General features: G+C 44.2%; 1 protein-coding gene across 7 annotated transcripts in view; it reads left to right on the plus strand.

Annotated features, from left to right (window-relative positions):
• LOC134212438 (putative uncharacterized protein DDB_G0282133) overlaps nt 1-16,605 on the plus strand; it is a 289,981-nt gene that overhangs the window by 101,365 nt on the left and 172,011 nt on the right. For 5 of the 7 annotated variants that reach the window (XM_062690302.1, XM_062690296.1, XM_062690299.1 and 2 more), the window contains 2 exons: nt 14,867-15,430; nt 15,504-16,270. In XM_062690302.1, the coding sequence (XP_062546286.1) occupies nt 16,165-16,270 (106 nt within the window). In that variant the 5' untranslated portion in view covers nt 14,867-15,430; nt 15,504-16,164. Of the gene's footprint in view, nt 1-14,866; nt 16,271-16,605 lie in introns of all 7 variants that reach the window. The other 2 variants (XM_062690301.1, XM_062690298.1) reach the window with 2 other exon arrangements.

Raw genomic sequence — 16,605 nt, forward strand, 5'->3', positions numbered from 1 at the left:
AAGCTTTCAACATTCTCCACTGGTTGCCCGGCTACTGTGAAACTGGAAGGAGTCCCCGTGTTTACATCCAACGATTTGGTTTTGTTGACGTTGATGACTAAACCTGCCGAAGAGGAGCGCTCGGCAAGGTCGTTGAGCTTACTCTGCATATCAGAGCGCCGTTGCGCGAGGAGTGCAACGTCATCAGCCAATTCGAAGTCGTTTAGGTGCTCCATCGATCAGGTGGAGGACGACTTGCGGACCCTCCGCAGACTGCGTGGTTGGCGAAGTGCAGCCTTGAACCGAGCTGAATGGAGAAGTCTTTTATGTGCAGCACAGGCCACTCCGGCCTTAGTCTGATGATAAATAAATAAATAGGTGCTCCATGGTTATAGGCTGCCATAACAGCCCGCGGTTTGGTTCACGGTCAATCGCACCTACCAGAATCTCATCGATTACGTTGAGGAACAGTAACGGTGATAGGATACATCCTTGCCTCACACCAGCTACGACCCGGATAGGGTCGGACAGGAATCCATTGTGCAGCACTCTACACGAAAAGGCCTCGTACTGTGCTTCGATGAGGCCGATGATTTTCTCAGGAACTCCCTTGCGTCTCAGGGCGCCCCACATATTCTAGTGATTGAGACGGTCGAAAGCTTTTTCGTAGTCAATGAATACCAAGTAAAGGGACTCTTGGAATTCGTTGACCTGCTCCAGAATGATGCGGAGCGTGACAATATGGTCCACACAGGATCTTCAGGCACGGAATCCGGCTTGCTGCCGCCGGAGAGTCGCATCGATCTTCTCCTGAATCCGGGCTAGGATAATTTTGCACAGAACTTTGAGAACGGTACACAGCAACATAATGCCTCGCCAGTTATCGCATACAGTCAGGTCACCCTTTTTGGGCACCTTTACTAAGATACCTTGCATCCAGTCGACCGGTAAAGTTGCGGTGTCCCAGATATTATGAAATAAACGATGCAGTAGTTGAGCGGATGTCATGGGGTCAGCTTTGAGCATCTCGGCTGATATGCGGTCGACCCCTGGGGCTTTAGTCGATTTCATGCTTTGGATGGCTGTTTGAATCTCTAGCAGTGATGGAGCTTCGGTATTGACGCGTGTTATACGTCGGATCCTAGGCAGATCATGCCGAGGTGGTGATGGCCTGGCTGGCACTTGAAAAAGTTGTTCGAAGTGCTCGAACCAGCGTTTCAGCTGGTCAGTTGGGTCGCTCAATAACTGATCATTCGCGTCTTTCACAGGCATCGTTGCATTCATCTTCGCCCGCTTAAGCGTCGTGAGATATCGTAGAGGAGGCGAATGTCCCCGGTTGCGGCGGCTCTCTCTCCTTCGTCGGCCAGAGAGTCTGCCCACGCTCACTTGTCCCGTCGACATGAGCGTTTTACTTCCTTCACAAGAGCCGCGTATCGTTGACGGGTTTAGACTTTGGCTCCTCTGGTTTTCGATAGCTCTATCGCGGCTTTGGCTTCTCTTCGCTCCTCTATCTTCCTCCAGGTCTCATCGGTGATCCATTGTTTTCTCTGGGTGCGTAGTTCGCCCAGATTGTTCTCGCTGGTGGCGATGAAGGCATTCTTGATGGCGGTCCATTGGTCTTCCATGCTGCCACCTTCCGGAATATCTGCAGCACGCGTCTCCAGTTCTTCAACGAAGGACCGTTTCACCGTGGCATCTTCCAGTCGGCGTGTGTTGAATCGTCGTCCAACTCTTTCCTCCTGCCGACGAATCCGCGCAATGCGCAGGCGTATTTCGCCGATGAGGAGGTGATGATCAGACGCGATATCGGCACTACGTTTATTCCGTACATCAAGAAGGCTCGAATGTAGATCCTGAAGTAATTTTGAAAGGAATTTCCCAAGAAATTCTCGAAGGAAATTCACAAGGAATTTTCCCATGATTTCCTAAAATATTCCTAAACTTGTTATCGGTGCACTCCTAAATGAATTTTTGAATAAAGTTCGAAAAGAATTTCCCAGGGTCTTAAGAACTATCTGGAAAATGTTCCTAAGGTATGTCCCGAATAATGTCCGAATGGTTTTCAGAAAGAATTCGTGGCAAGTTAGTGAAATTTGAAAGAAATTTCTTCAGGAGTTTCCAAAGAAATTTCTAGTTTGATCTAAAGAGGATTTTTAAAAGAATTCCTGCAGGAATTTTAAAATGAATTCCTGGAAGATTTTTTGTTTGAATACCTGGAAGATTTTTCGATGATGTTCCTGATAAAAATAAAGGCATGCCTGAAAATAATTCTAGATGACTTATAGAATTAATTCTTAGAGTTGAGCCAGCCTATGGTTGGAAGCCTCTCTATTAAAGACAATCAATGAATCAATCAAAGAATTCCTGAAGAAATTTTCTATAGAACTATTTTAAGTATTTACAAAAAAACGCCTGAAGGACTTTCCGAAAAAAATTCTGAATAAATTTATCAAATTCTGAATGTAGTTTTAATTTCAGTTTCAAATCGGGATTTTGTTTTACTTCTGTACGGGATCTATTATAGTCCTTACTGCACATAGAGAGCTCAGCCTTCATCGCAGTTTAATAAGACAACGACTAGCTCTCCAATAACAAGAAGCTTTATTTTTTTCCAGTTTTTCAAACAAATGGAGGGTCCTATTGCAGCTTTCAGAGTCGAAATAATTCTATGTCTAGGAAAATAATAAACAAAACAATCCGTAAATCAACCATAAATTCGATTTGCCCACACTACAAGATGTTTTAGAGCAATGGAATAAGAATATCTTAAAACTGTCTTCTTTTAAAATGAATGCATTTTTAGTGATTTTCTACGGCAGCAAAATAGAAATTTTCCATAAACAATTAGGAAATTGCCAATAAAGAAATCAGGGTATAAGCAATAAATAAATATAAAATTTCCACAAATAAAACAAAATTTCCATAAACAATTAAGCATTTTGCACAAAAATAAAAATAAATTTTAAAAGCAAAAATAGCAATTATAAAAGAAGAATTTTCCATAAAGAAATCAAAAAGTTCAACGAAAAAAATACAAAATTTCCATAAATAAATCAATATTAGCAATAAACAGTTACAAAATTTTCTACAAAATAAATATTTTTCTTCCATGGAAAATTAAAATTTTTCCATAAAATACTCAAAAAAAAGCAATGAAAAAATAAGAAAATTTCCATATACGCATAACTGTCCCATGTGCATAGGAATCCCAACAAACATAGGACAGATATGTGTATGAGGCAGTATGTTGCACTGCACGTTACAGTGATGCCCCCAAAAAAGTTTAACAATCATGACTAAAAATTCGCAACTTGTTAAGAAAATTATTTTGAGCTTTTTAGTGGAATGTTTTCACCTGTCATAAGACGAGTTTATACAATCCTCGACTTAAGTCGAGTCAAGTACGAGACACTGAAGACGGCCTTACTGTTGAGGTCGAAATACGTATCTGTCAAGATACAATTAAGTGGTGGAATTCAATGGGATTGTATAAACTCGTCTTATGACAGGCGCAACTTGTATTAAAATCGATTACTCATTATTGGGACTATTAATCAAGACGCGGTTTTCGTTGAGTGAAAGCTCTTGAGTATTCCTTTTAGCTATGTAGGTTTTCTTTTGGCCTGCGCTTAATGAGGAAGCGCCATAATCAGTTTAATGAAAAAATAAATTTCCCCAACTTGGAACGGCTTGTGCTAAATCAGTTTTTATCCAAATGAGCTCAAATTTTCGGAGGATACACATAACATGATACAGAATCAGAATCAGCGTTGTAGAGCAAAATCGTTTTTTTGAACCACCCTAATGCTTATGTCTTTTCAGTGTCGGATTCAAAAAAATAAACAGTCCAATATTTTCTTTATTTAAGCTCAGAAAACAGAAAAAAGACACAAATTAACAGAAAACAGATACAAATTTAACGCCAAAAAATGTTCGTACAATGCTCAGAATATTTTTTTTATCAAAACTTCAAATTAATTCTTGCTACAATTACGCTCTGAAGACGCCTTTCCATTGATTTGCCAGTTTTTGGGTTGTTTCCGGGGTGATCTTCTGTCATTTTTCCATGAGAACCATCTTCAATTGATTTACGTTCTGTGATCTCATTTTCAAGGATCGAACAGATTTTCAGTGGGGCTGTAATTTAATTAATGTAATTTAACGGCGCTTGCCTTCAAGCTATCTTTCTAAATCTATATACATAAAAATTAATTTCTGTCTGTCTGAACCTTATAGACTCCGAAACTACTGAACCGATCAGCGTGAAAATTTGTATGCAGAGGGTTTTGGAGCCGGGGAAGGTTCTTAAGATGGATCGAGACCCCCCCTTCTTTGGAAACAGGGGCTATTATACAAATGAAACAGAAATTTCTTCCTAACTCGAGAACTAAGCAGAGAATAAATCAATTTTAGGCGAAACGAAGTTCGTCGGGTCTGCTAGTGTTTAATAAAATTAAACGATTCTATTGATAACTATTGATAAACGTTACGTGTTTGGTGCCGTTTACACTCAAAGCACCCCAAACCACAACATGACCACCAATAAGCTTCATAGTCGGTCGATTTTTTTTTATCCAATCCTGTAGTTGGTTTGCACCCTATCCAGTCCGTCGGTCCCAAAAATTTTTAATTTTCTTTTGTCCATGAATATAACATTCTGCCAGAACTCTTGCGGCTCAGCCACACATTTTTGGGCATGCTCCAAACACTTCTCCATATTTTTGGTAAATATGAACGGCTTTTTCCGCAAATTACGGCCGCTGTATCAATCAAAGATCACGATATCCGATAACGTTCCAAACTGTTAGCGGACTGACCGTGGGTTGCGTTCACACACTGTGACAAGCTATCAGCAAGTTTAGAGAGATTTTGCCTAATTTCGTGGAGAATAGTGTGGTTGTGTCGGTCAGTAAGCTAACGACCAGTTAGTAGGAAGCAGTTTCAAGTAATTTTGTCCTTTGAAATTTTTGTATCACGATCGCGACAGATCTACCAATACTGGCTATTTCCATTCTTGATCAAATTCCATGTTCATTTATTTGTTTTGCTTACCTCTAAACAGATAGTACTAAATCAACAATTTAACGCCACAATACACAATTTGAGGCCACATCACTCCATGCTCAGTTGCGCCCTACATTCGTCAAGTCGTTGTGTACCTGGTCTGCCCACCTAACTCGCTGTGCTCCATGCCTTATTGTACCTACTGGCTTGGAGGCGAACACCATTTCCGCAGGGTTTGCTGTCGGGCATTCTTGCAACATGCGCTGCCCATCGTTCCCTTCCAGCTTTAGCTACCTTCTGAATACTGGGTTCACCGTAGAGTTGGGCGAACTCGTGGCTCATCCTTCGCCGACACACACCGCCAAAGATGGTCCTAAGCGCTTGTCTCTCTTCTTCTTCTTATTGGCATTACATCCCCACACTGGCACAGAGCCGCCTCGCAGCTTAGTGTTCATTGAGCACTTCCACAGTTATTAACTGCGAGGTTTCTAAGCCAAGTTACCATTTTTGCATTCGTATATCATGAGGCTAGCACGATGATACTTTTATGCCCAGGGAAGTCGAAACAATTACCAATCCGAAAATTGCCTAGACCGGCACCGGGAATCGAACCCAGCCACCCTCAGCATGGTATTGCTTTGTAGTCGCGCGTCTTACCGCACGGCTAAGGAGGGCTTGTCTCTCAAGTACACCGAATTCTTGGAAATCCTCCTCGAGCATGGTTCAAGTCTCATATCCGTAGAGGATCACCGGTCTTATGAGCGTGATGATACATGATGATGATACATTTGGTGAGGGTGTGAATTTTCTTTTACTGGAGCTTCTTTTGGAACCTGTACTAGGCCTGGAGCCGTAGACTAACATTAATATCAATCGTTAGCAAGGACCCAAAGTAGACGAATTACTCGATCACCTTGAAGGTATCCCCGTCTATCGTAACACTGCTTCCCAGCAGGGCCCTGTCGCGCTCGGTTTCACCTACTAGCACGTACTTTGTCTGCGATGCATTCACCACACGTTTCAGGCGGGTGTACAGTTCTGGCACCTTTTCAAATGTTCGGCCGACATATCATTCGGCAAACAAACAAATTGACTAGATCTGTATAAAGTCGAACCCCGCTACACGCGGATCAAGACATCTTCTAGCGCAGACCTGTACAACCTTCTCAAGCCACGGGCCGATTTTCAAAATGGCCACTTGCATGCGGGCCAGACAATATTTGGTACATTTTTGCCTTTCTCGTATACTAAGTATACGTAAATGCTATATGATCATTCCAAAAACAAACTTTTTATAGAAGGCCCCCATAGTATTATATACCGATCGACTCAGATCGACGAATTGATTTGATGTCTGTGTGTGTTTTTTTTTCTTCCTAAGCAATGGAGGGGGAATCTGCTCAACAGACATCCTGGGTTGACCAGGAAGTGCGGGGTTAGGGATCACCGAGGGAGGCAGGACTACATCCCCGACCCGCTAAACCGTTTCCATTGCCGCCAAGCCCATAGTCCCTTCGGTACAACCAGAAAGTAATGCTTCAAAGGGGGGGCAGTGCACAACACACCCTCGAGGTTAGCTGCGTGTACTTGCAGCACCGAACATCGTAACTCGCTTTTTTAGAAGAACACCATGGTATCGTGCCAGCGCGTTGCCGGCTTTCCAGGTGGCCTTGCCACGCCCTATGTCCTCGGAAGGTGGGAAGGGTCTACATCGCGCCTGCTTCCCTCTGCACGACTGGTATCAAGAATGATGATGTCGCGTGCACCCCAAATTGACCTTTCTGCGATAGGGCCTATTTGCCAGCACACAGAGGGACTTGCCGTCGCGGTGCCTACGCCTGCCCCAGCCTTGACGAGAACCCCTTTCCGTCCTCGGGCTCGGAACCCGCCCGGTTGACCGACGCCGCGAAAGCGACGATACCATGTTGTCCTTCGCGCGGCCACTTGTTCGATAAAAGGATCGAGTTCGACCACAGAGCATGACCACCGGTATGACCCATGAAGCCGACTCCGATCCCTTGGACCACCTCTTATTTGCGCCTGAACTAGCCATCCTTGAGTCCACGCGCCACCTTCTGTGTAGCTCCGAGACGATTTGGGCAATAGCCGATAAAACGGCGTTCCTGCCAACTTCATCTTTACACATCCTCCGAACTAGGTTGTCCGGGGTAGTGTCCAGACCACATGTGGCAAGCATGTGGTCACGCATTGCGCGAAAACGTGAGCACACGAACAACACGTGTTCCGCCGTTTCCTCTAAACCTGCGCACACCAAACACTCGGGCGAGGCCGAGCAAGCCAGCTGCGTTACCTGCACTGTGATTTTGCAGCACGCTTAAACGCCGGGCACATCGAACCCCCCATGGGGTGCTTGCTGTTCATAGCTTTGCTGGAACAAATCAAACAATTGGGAGGGTTCGTGCAGCATTGTGCCTTATGTCCCTCTAATCCGCAGCGTCGACAGAGATTGCTTCTGTCAGGCCAGGCCCTTTGCAGTCCCATTGCTTGTGCCCCGGTTTCAGGCACTTGAAGTAAACTTCGGGTTGCTCGTATATGCCCACAGGGCATACTGACCATCCCACCTTGACGCTCCCTAACTCGACTACCTTGGAGGCGTCCGCTGCAGATACCCGAACCAATGCTACCTGCGTCCCTGCCGGACCTTTCCGTAGCCGAACGGCTGCGGTGGGCGTCTCCACTTCACACTGTCTCCGCAGTGCCGTGACGAGCTCTTCGACTTCGGTGATCTCGTCCAGGTCTTTAACCCTTAGATTCACCTCCGTCGTGAGTGCCCCACCTTGATCGTCTCGCCTAGGACTTCCTCCGCCAACTTCTTGTAGGCCCCGCTTTAGCTTGAAGATCATCTCGTCCATCCGGGTACGTCTTATTCGACGTACGTCGGCGCCGAGTTCACCGAGCTTGACGTCACTCCTCATCGCCTTCAAAACGTCCGAGTACTTAGCCTCGTCCGCCGTGATGACTAGGGCATCGCCCCTGGAGCGATTGGCGCCTACCCTAGACTTCTTGCTACCCTCATTCGCCTGGGCCTTCTTTTCGACCCTTGAAGTCTTCCCCCTCTATTTCCCTGGTCTGGTGCGGCTGAGAACTTTCAGCCTGCCGTAACCCCTTACCACCGTCTTTCCTGAGTGGACGGACCTTTCCAGGTCCCAGCCCCACTACCCTTGTTCGGGGTTTTCTGTTCGAAGGCTTCGACTGTTTGCTACCGGAATTAGAGAATGTATCAGTTCTCGACAATCAATTGTGCCTAATTGTTTCAATTTTATTTCAATAGTTTGCATGTTGGATAATAAAGGTTTGATACGGCGCAAATCCTTGATTTGCAGCTTTATGTTCATGTCATTGAGATGATTGGTGACATCTACTATAAATCCCAGTAATTCATTCATTCAGGACATGCAGCTTGGACATTTGATTAGCTTTGTCTTGTAAAAATGGTGTAATTTGTAATTTCCTTTCGAAAAGAATAAAATCTCTCAAGCAAGGTACCACGGGTTAGCCAACGAACTTCGCAATAACACAGCAAATCACTTCCATTTCCGTCAACATAATTTGGAATTAGTGGTGCTTAAGTTTCCTCGCATAGGTAAAGTTGATTTTTTTTTTAATAACGAGCGTCGCTGCATCACGAATATTGATAGTTTTTGCACATACAGGGTGTCTACTACCTGGAAAAACCTGGAAAACCTAGAATTATCAGGAAATTTCTTCCCACCTGGAAAAAAAACCTGGAATTATCAGGGAATTCCTGACATAATCAGGGAAATTTCAATACCCGGTGATCATGATTGAAATTATCTCAAAAGATGAAAAAATTCTTACAAATATTTGAATAAATATACCAATCAAATCCATTAAACATGTAGTAATGTTCACGTGGATCGTTGTTCCGCAAAAAACGTTTTGCCATTGAGAATTTCCGAAGCTATTCTTGGTGAAATCTAGGAATTAATTCGGGAAATCAATTAGGGATTGCTTTGTAATTTTTTTTGAGTATTCCCTTGGAAATTCTTTAGGAATATATTAAAAAATACTAAATTTGTAAGGATTTTTCAAAGCAGTTCCTGGAGGAACTTTCGAAGGAATTTCGGGATCAGTTTTCCAAGGAATATCCGGAGGATTTTTCAAAGAAATCACCTGAAGGGATTTAAAAAAAATGTAAATGATTTATAAAGAATTTTTGCTAGAGGAATTCTTGAAAGAATAACCGAATCCACCAGGTGTTTCTAAAGTTTTTCTCAAGATACTTTTGCATGAGTTCCTAAAATATCCCAAGGAATTTCAAAAGAATACCCGAAGCATTTTCCGAATGTTTTTACAGTGAAGCCATAAGTAATAGAATGCTAGTGGTGCGTTATCCATTAAAATTATTCTGCCAAAATATCCTTCAATAAGCTTAACCTACTCAGATTACTATTAGATTATTTATCTTAATAAATATCGTGTTAAACTGGAGAAAGAGAATTGAATGTATGGGGATGGCATCAGGTTGTTTTTTATCATGATATTTATGATCGTACATGGCGTTATCTGAATAGGCTATAAATTGATTGCTTGAAACCTCTAGTACCGGTAACGCGGGCAGCAGGGACTATGTCCAAGGGCTTGACGATCCCTCCCCAGGCCATCTGCGAGTTGTGGGGCTTGCCTAGGATGTGGTGGGGTTTGACAGTGGGCCCTGTTAAACCTCTATAAAAAGCTGCATGTATCCGCAAGTAGGCCCCACCAAAGCGACCGTGTGCCGCTCAAAGCGCACAAGCCCAAGTCCTGGTGTTAGGTGGGACGCCAAACAGCCCTGACACGACGGCCCTCCGACGAGACAGGAGGTTTGCGCAGGCCCAATAAGCCGCCTAGAAAACCAATCATTACGAACAATATAAGAGATAATGCGACTCGATATAATCGGCAAAGACCTAGGCGACGAATACAGGATCACGATTGGAAGCTTGGAACATGGAATTGCAAGTCGCTAGGGCATCGGGCATCGCAGGTTGCGACAGGATGATCTACGATGAATTACATCCCCGCAACTTCGACGTCGTGGCGCTGCAGGAGATTTGCTGGACAGGACAGAAAGTGTGGAAAAGCGGGCATCGAGCGGCTACCTTCTACCAAAGCTGTGGCACCACCAACGAGCTGGGAACCGGCTTCATAGTGCTGGGTAAGATGCGCCAACGCGTGATTGGGTGGCAGCCAATCAACGCAAGGAAGTGCAAGCTGAGGATTAAAGGCCGTTTCTTCAACTATAGCATCATCAACGTGCACTGCCCACACGAAGGGAGACCCAACGACGAGAAAGAAGCGTTCTACGCACAGCTGGAGCAGACATACGATGGATGCCCACTGCGGGACCTTAAAATCGTCATCGGTGACATGAACGCACAGGTAGGAAGGGAGGAAATGTATAGACCGGTCATCGGACCGGATAGTCTGCACACCGTATCGAATGACAACGGCCAACGATGCATAAACTTTGCAGCCTCCCGCGGAATGGTAGTCCGAAGCACCTTCTTTCCCCGCAAAAATATCCACAAGGCCACATGGAGATCACCTAACCAAGAAACGGAAAACCAAATCGATCACGTTCTAATCGACGGTAAATTCTTCTCCGACATCACGAATGTCCGCACTTACCACAGTGCGAATATTGAATCCGACCACTACCTCGTTGCAGTATGCCTGCGCTCAAAACTCAAACAACACGCGTCGAAGTCGGACGCCGCGGCTTAACATTGGGCGGCTACAAGACGGTAGACTAGCCCAAGAATACGCGCAGCAGCTGGAAGTGGCACTTCCAACGGAAGAGCAGCTAGGCGCAGCGTCTCTTGAAGATGGCTGGAGAGATATTCGATCCGCCATTGGTAGCACCGCAACCGCTGCACTAGGCACGGTGCCCTAGGATCAAAGAAACGACTGGTATGACGGCGAATGTGAGCATTTAGTGGAAGAGAAGAATGCAGCATGGGCGAGATTGCTGCAACACCGCACGAGGGCGAACGAGGCACGATATAAACAGGCGCGGAACAGACAAAACTCGATTTTCCGGAGGAAAAAGCGCCAGCAGGAAGATCGAGACCGTGAAGAAACGGAGCAACTGTACCGCGCTAATAACACACGAAAGTTCTATGAGAAGTTAAACCGTTCACGTAAGGGCCACGTGCCACAGCCTGATATGTGTAAGGACATAAACGGGAACCTTCTTACGAACGAGCGTGAGGTGATCCAAAGGTGGCGGCAGCACTACGAAGAGCACCTGAATGGCGATGTGGCAGACGAAGATGGCGGTATGGTGATGGACCTGGGAGAACGCGCGCAGGACATATTTCTACCGGCTCCGGATCTCCAGGAAATCCAGGAGGAGATTGGCCGGCTGAAGAAAAACAAAGCCCCTGGGGTTGACCAACTACCAGGAGAGCTATTTAAACACGGTGGTGAGGCACTGGCTAGAGCGCTGCACTGGGTCATTACCAAGATTTGGGAGGAGGAAGTTTTGCCGCAGGAGTGGATGGAAGGTGTCGTGTGTCACATCTACAAAAAGGGCGATAAGCTGGATTGTAGCAACTACCGCGCAATCACATTGCTGAACGTCGCCTACAAGGTACTCTCCCAAATTTTATGCCGTCGACTAGCACCAACTGCAAGGGAGTTCGTGGGGCAGTACCAGGCGGGTTTTATGGGCGAACGCTCCACCACGGACCAGGTGTTCGCCATTCGCCAAGTACTGCAGAAATGCCGCGAATACAACTTGCCCACACATCATCTATTCATCGACTTCAAAGACGCATATGATACAATCGATCGGGACCAGCTATGGCAGCTAATGCACGAACACGGTTTTCCGGATAAACTGACACGATTGATCAAAGCGACGATGGATCGAGTGATGTGCGTAGTTCGAGTTTCAGGGGCATTCTCGAGTCCCTTCGAAACCCGCAGAGGGTTACGGCAAGGTGATGGTCTTTCGTGTTTGCTATTCAACATCGCTTTGGAAGGGGTAATACGAAGAGCAGGGATTAACACGAGTGGTACAATTTTCAATAAGTCCGTCCAGCTATTTGGTTTCGCCGACGACATAGATGTTATGGCACGTAACTTTGAGAAGATGGAGGAAGCCTACATCAGACTGAAGAGGGAAGCTAAGCGGATCGGACTAATCATCAACACGTCGAAGACGAAGTACATGATAGGCAGAGGTTCAAGAGAAGACAATGTGAGCCACCCACCGCGAGTTTGCATCGGTGGTGACGAAATCGAGGTGGTAGAAGAATTTGTGTACTTGGGCTCACTGGTGACTGCCGTAAATGACACCAGCAGAGAAATTCGGAGACGCATAGTGGCTGGAAATCGTACGTACTTTGGACTCCGCAAGACGCTCCGATCGAATAGAGTTCGCCGCCGTACCAAACTGACAATCTACAAAACGCTAATTAGACCGGTAGTCCTCTATGGACACGAGACCTGGACGATGCTCGTGGAGGACCAACGCGCACTTGGAGTTTTCGAAAGGAAAGTGCTGCGTACCATCTATGGTGGGGTGCAGATGGCGGACGGTACGTGGAGGAGGCGAATGAACCACGAATTGCATCAGCTGTTGGGAGAACCATCCATCGTTCACACCGCGAAAATCGGACGACTGCGATGGGCCGGGCACGTAGCCAGAATGTCGGACAGTAACCCGGTGAAAATGGTTCTCGATAACGATCCGACGGGCACAAGACATAAAAAACATAAAAAGGTAGTATTACGCCTAACGTCCTTATGCCTAACGTTATGGACCCAGCAATCTCATATTTTTGCATCAACACATTTCCTGAAGGAGTTCTGAAGGAATTCTTGAGGAAATTCCCAAACATATTTCCGGAACAATTTCTTAAGATGATTTCTTAAGTTTCTTTAAAAAAAATAGCTGAAATAAAAATTCAAAGAAATTTCCGAAAGAATGTTTAACCAAATTTCCAAAGAACGAATTGAAAAAAAAAAATAACGTAAAGTAATTGCCAAATGCATCTCTAAAGCGATTTCCGGAACCATTCCTTGAGATGTTTTCTAAAGTTTTTGCAAAGACATTTTCAAATAAAATCCTGGAGGAAGTTCTAAGGGAAATTCTGAAGCAATTCTTAAAGTTCCCTCTTTGAAAGAATTTCTATAATAATTTCCGAAGGATTTTCCGATGGAATCTATGGAGAAATTTTCAAAGGAATCCTGGAGGAATTTCCGATGCAATTCCTGAAGGAATTTTTGATTGAATGGCTGAAGTAATTTCTGTGTGAACTTGAGAAGGAATTCCTGGAAGAATTCTTTAAGTAATTCACAACATTGTTTTTATAAGGCAACAAAAAACAATTCTTTTTATTGTTTTTCGCAATATTTACTTGTTTGAATTGATTATTTTGCTTCCTAAATCTATATATCGCAAATTTGTTTTTACCTGGAAATTAATGTAAAACACCTGGAAAAATCAGGGAATTTTGTTTTTGCAGATGAGTAGACACCCTGACATAGATCTTTTTTGGTAAAAAAAATGAAATGTGCAAAGAAATATCACTAATTAACTTTTGTTGCTTTAATTTTCAAGTGTCATAACGCCCGTGTTCTTTCCCGTCATCGCCGGTGCTGCATAAGTGTTTAGACCTTAAGTTTTCCAAGAAGAGTTGATGCTCCTTCATACGGGTTGTAACAGATTTCCTCAGGTATATACCTGAAGTAGTTGTTACCTTTATTAAGATCAAAACTGCTAATTCTCTCTAATCTAAAGATGATTCTCTGTCCTGGAAAGCTCTCATCAGTATTGTCAAAATCTCATTAACAGCAAAACTGGCCCGTACTGCATTATTCGCCTTCATGGTGGCCCATATTTAATTCTTATAATTAGTATTAACCTACAGAAGGAGTTTTTCGAGTCAGAGAGTAGGGCCGCATATGAAGTGTTTTTTCTTACACGCCGCGGGCCACTCAAAATGGAGCCAAGGGCCGCATCCGGCCCGCGGGCCGTACGTTCGGCAGCCCTGCAATGTTGGTATGAAAGTTATAGTCCCCGGCGGTATTCGAAAGAACTTGTGTGTTCGCCCGAAGATTTCACACAATTTTGCACACCATCCTTCGTTGCTTTGATCATTCTCGTAAGCTTCCCGGGAAAGCTGTTCTCGTCCACGATTTCCGTGTTACAATCGAGATTTTCCTATAACAGCAATTTTCATACTTAACAAACACTTTGGTGCTAAAAATAATCAAACTTGGTTTTAAGTTTTATAATTCACTTTACAGTATTTGTGATCACTAGATAAAACTTCCCTGCAAAACTCTGTATGTGCAAGATTTTGATAAACCGACAGATTATTGTTTGCTTGGCAAAATTTTTAAATTCATGTGCGGACATTTTTTTGGCTTTGGTTTTGTAAATGTTTTGGGTAAATATTATTTTCTTGATTAGATGTATCAAGAAGGGTGCATCAACTCTGGTAAAGTATTATATATTTACTACGAGACGAGCCAGTTTTGGGCTGAAAGTCTCGATAATAAAGAAAAAAAAAATATTACATATTAAAATTTTTATAACTGATTTTTATATGCGCGTATGCTGTAGGATGAATAACATTTTATTATAAGAAGTGATTTTTTACATGCTAGCTGAAGTTTTACAAATGATCATTGTTCAAATTATAAATATAAACATTGTTGTTGTTATAACTTGTCGCTTTTTCTGCAATTGAAAGTCACTACTTGGTCTCTTTTTTCCTCAGCTTTGGTTACTAAAGTCAATATTTTAAGTGGCATTGCTCGCTACAATAATAATTAAAGAGACGACAAGAAAGAGACACATGTTCCGCAAATTTTGACCTTTTTTTCTTCTCCTTTCCCAAATCAGCCGAAAATTGGTACCGGATCCGATTCCGACGCAGCTTACCCACCGCAGACACAAGAGCAGCAGCAGCAGCAGCAGCAGCATCGTGGACGTCGTCGTCGCCGCCGCCTCTCGAGGAGAGTGAGTGTGAAGCAGAATCGTCGAAGTAAAATAAAAACCGGTCGGCGGCTCGCCGACGGCGCGTCGTCAGCTCAGTTCAGTTCGGTTCTTTCAGGCGCGGCGTACAGAGGTGCAATAATATCGCAAACGCTGCTGCCAAGCAGACCAGCCACACAGTCAGTCAGTCGGTCGCTCGGTCGGTTGGATTGGTTTGGTTTCAGATCTCACTCAGGTTGTAGTCATTCGCCGTGTTTCCATTCGAGCGAGCGGTATTATATTGGTGTGTGAAATTAGAGAAACTCACTCGAGTGAGGTGTGATATAAGGGAGTGCAACAAGGTAAAATAAACACCGTCGAGGTGAAAAAAGTGCTATTTTTTAGGGTCTATTGTAGGGTTACCTAAAAAAGGCCCTCGAAAGCAATTAATCCAGTGAGCAGCAAGTTGTTAGCATCCACTTGGCGATTAAGGTGGGGTATTTTTTTCGCAAAAGGTTCCTTGTAGAAAAGAGTGTAAAGCAGAGAAGAAAATTGTAAATTTCAGGTCGATCCCAACGGCAGCATCGTAGAAGTAAGCGATCGAAACGAGTAGGGATTGGGTAAGAAGCAACAGGAAGAAACTGAACACGGAGCCCTTCGGGATACGTGTATGAAGCAAGTCCCGTAACGAAGTGCGGGAGAAGAAAAGGGGATCGAAGATCTTCCGTTTTGGCCAGATGAACGTTGTTCGATGTTGTTTCACCCATGGAAGCAAGTGGAAGCAGCCCAGTCCAGCAGCAAAAGATCAGTTGTGATACCAATAGTAGTAGTAGCAGCAAGGTTCCAAGAGCCATAGTCCGTAGTGCCAGTGAAGGTGATTGCCCGGAGAAAAGGGCAGGTTTGACCAGTGTTTGGTGCCAGCTTCTTCGGGGGTGAGCCTGATAGCAATAGTAACAACAGCAGTTCGAAGAAAGCAACTCCGCGCAAGTAGTGTTGGTTCGTGTTAGTTGCGCACGTGCATGGGAGGAGAAGTTTGCGTTGCATGAAGAAGAGGGGAAGAAGCTAATTTCTGTGATTTGATCGTCGAAGCTAACCCGACGAAGAAAGGAGGTTTTGTTTTTCGAGAAAGGTGCGCAAGAAGTAATTTGACGAGAGAAGCAATAGGTCTCAAAATTGGGATCTTCGCCTGGAAGCGATACTCTGATTTGCGCCAGCCGAAGGCGTGCATGGCCAGCACCTTATCGACGATCAAAATGACCAATCCGTTGAGAAATCTCGTCAGCAAGCGCCGGATCCGCTACACTAAGGATGGATTCGATCTGGATCTTACATGTGAGTACTGGTTTTAAATGCAATCGATAAGCGTAAATTAGATACCAATGTTAGAATGAATCGCAAAAGTTTTTTTTAAATTCAAAATAACATTAACAGATGAGTAGCTTTTTAATGTACCTGACTTTGTTCTTTTCATCATTATAAATGTCTTGGAATTCTGATGAAAATATACAAAAACTGCTCGACCCTTTGAAAAAAGATAACAGGTTTGCCACTCTGAAGGACAAGAATGGACATGCACAGAAGATGACTGATTCTTTCTCGTAATTTCAAGGGCACGACTCGAGCGATTCGTTCCGTTTAGCGAACTGAAAATGCAACTCGATGTTTTC

Source organism: Armigeres subalbatus, chromosome 2 (assembly GCF_024139115.2).
Source record: "Armigeres subalbatus isolate Guangzhou_Male chromosome 2, GZ_Asu_2, whole genome shotgun sequence".
Classification (NCBI taxonomy): Eukaryota; Metazoa; Arthropoda; class Insecta; order Diptera; family Culicidae; genus Armigeres; species Armigeres subalbatus.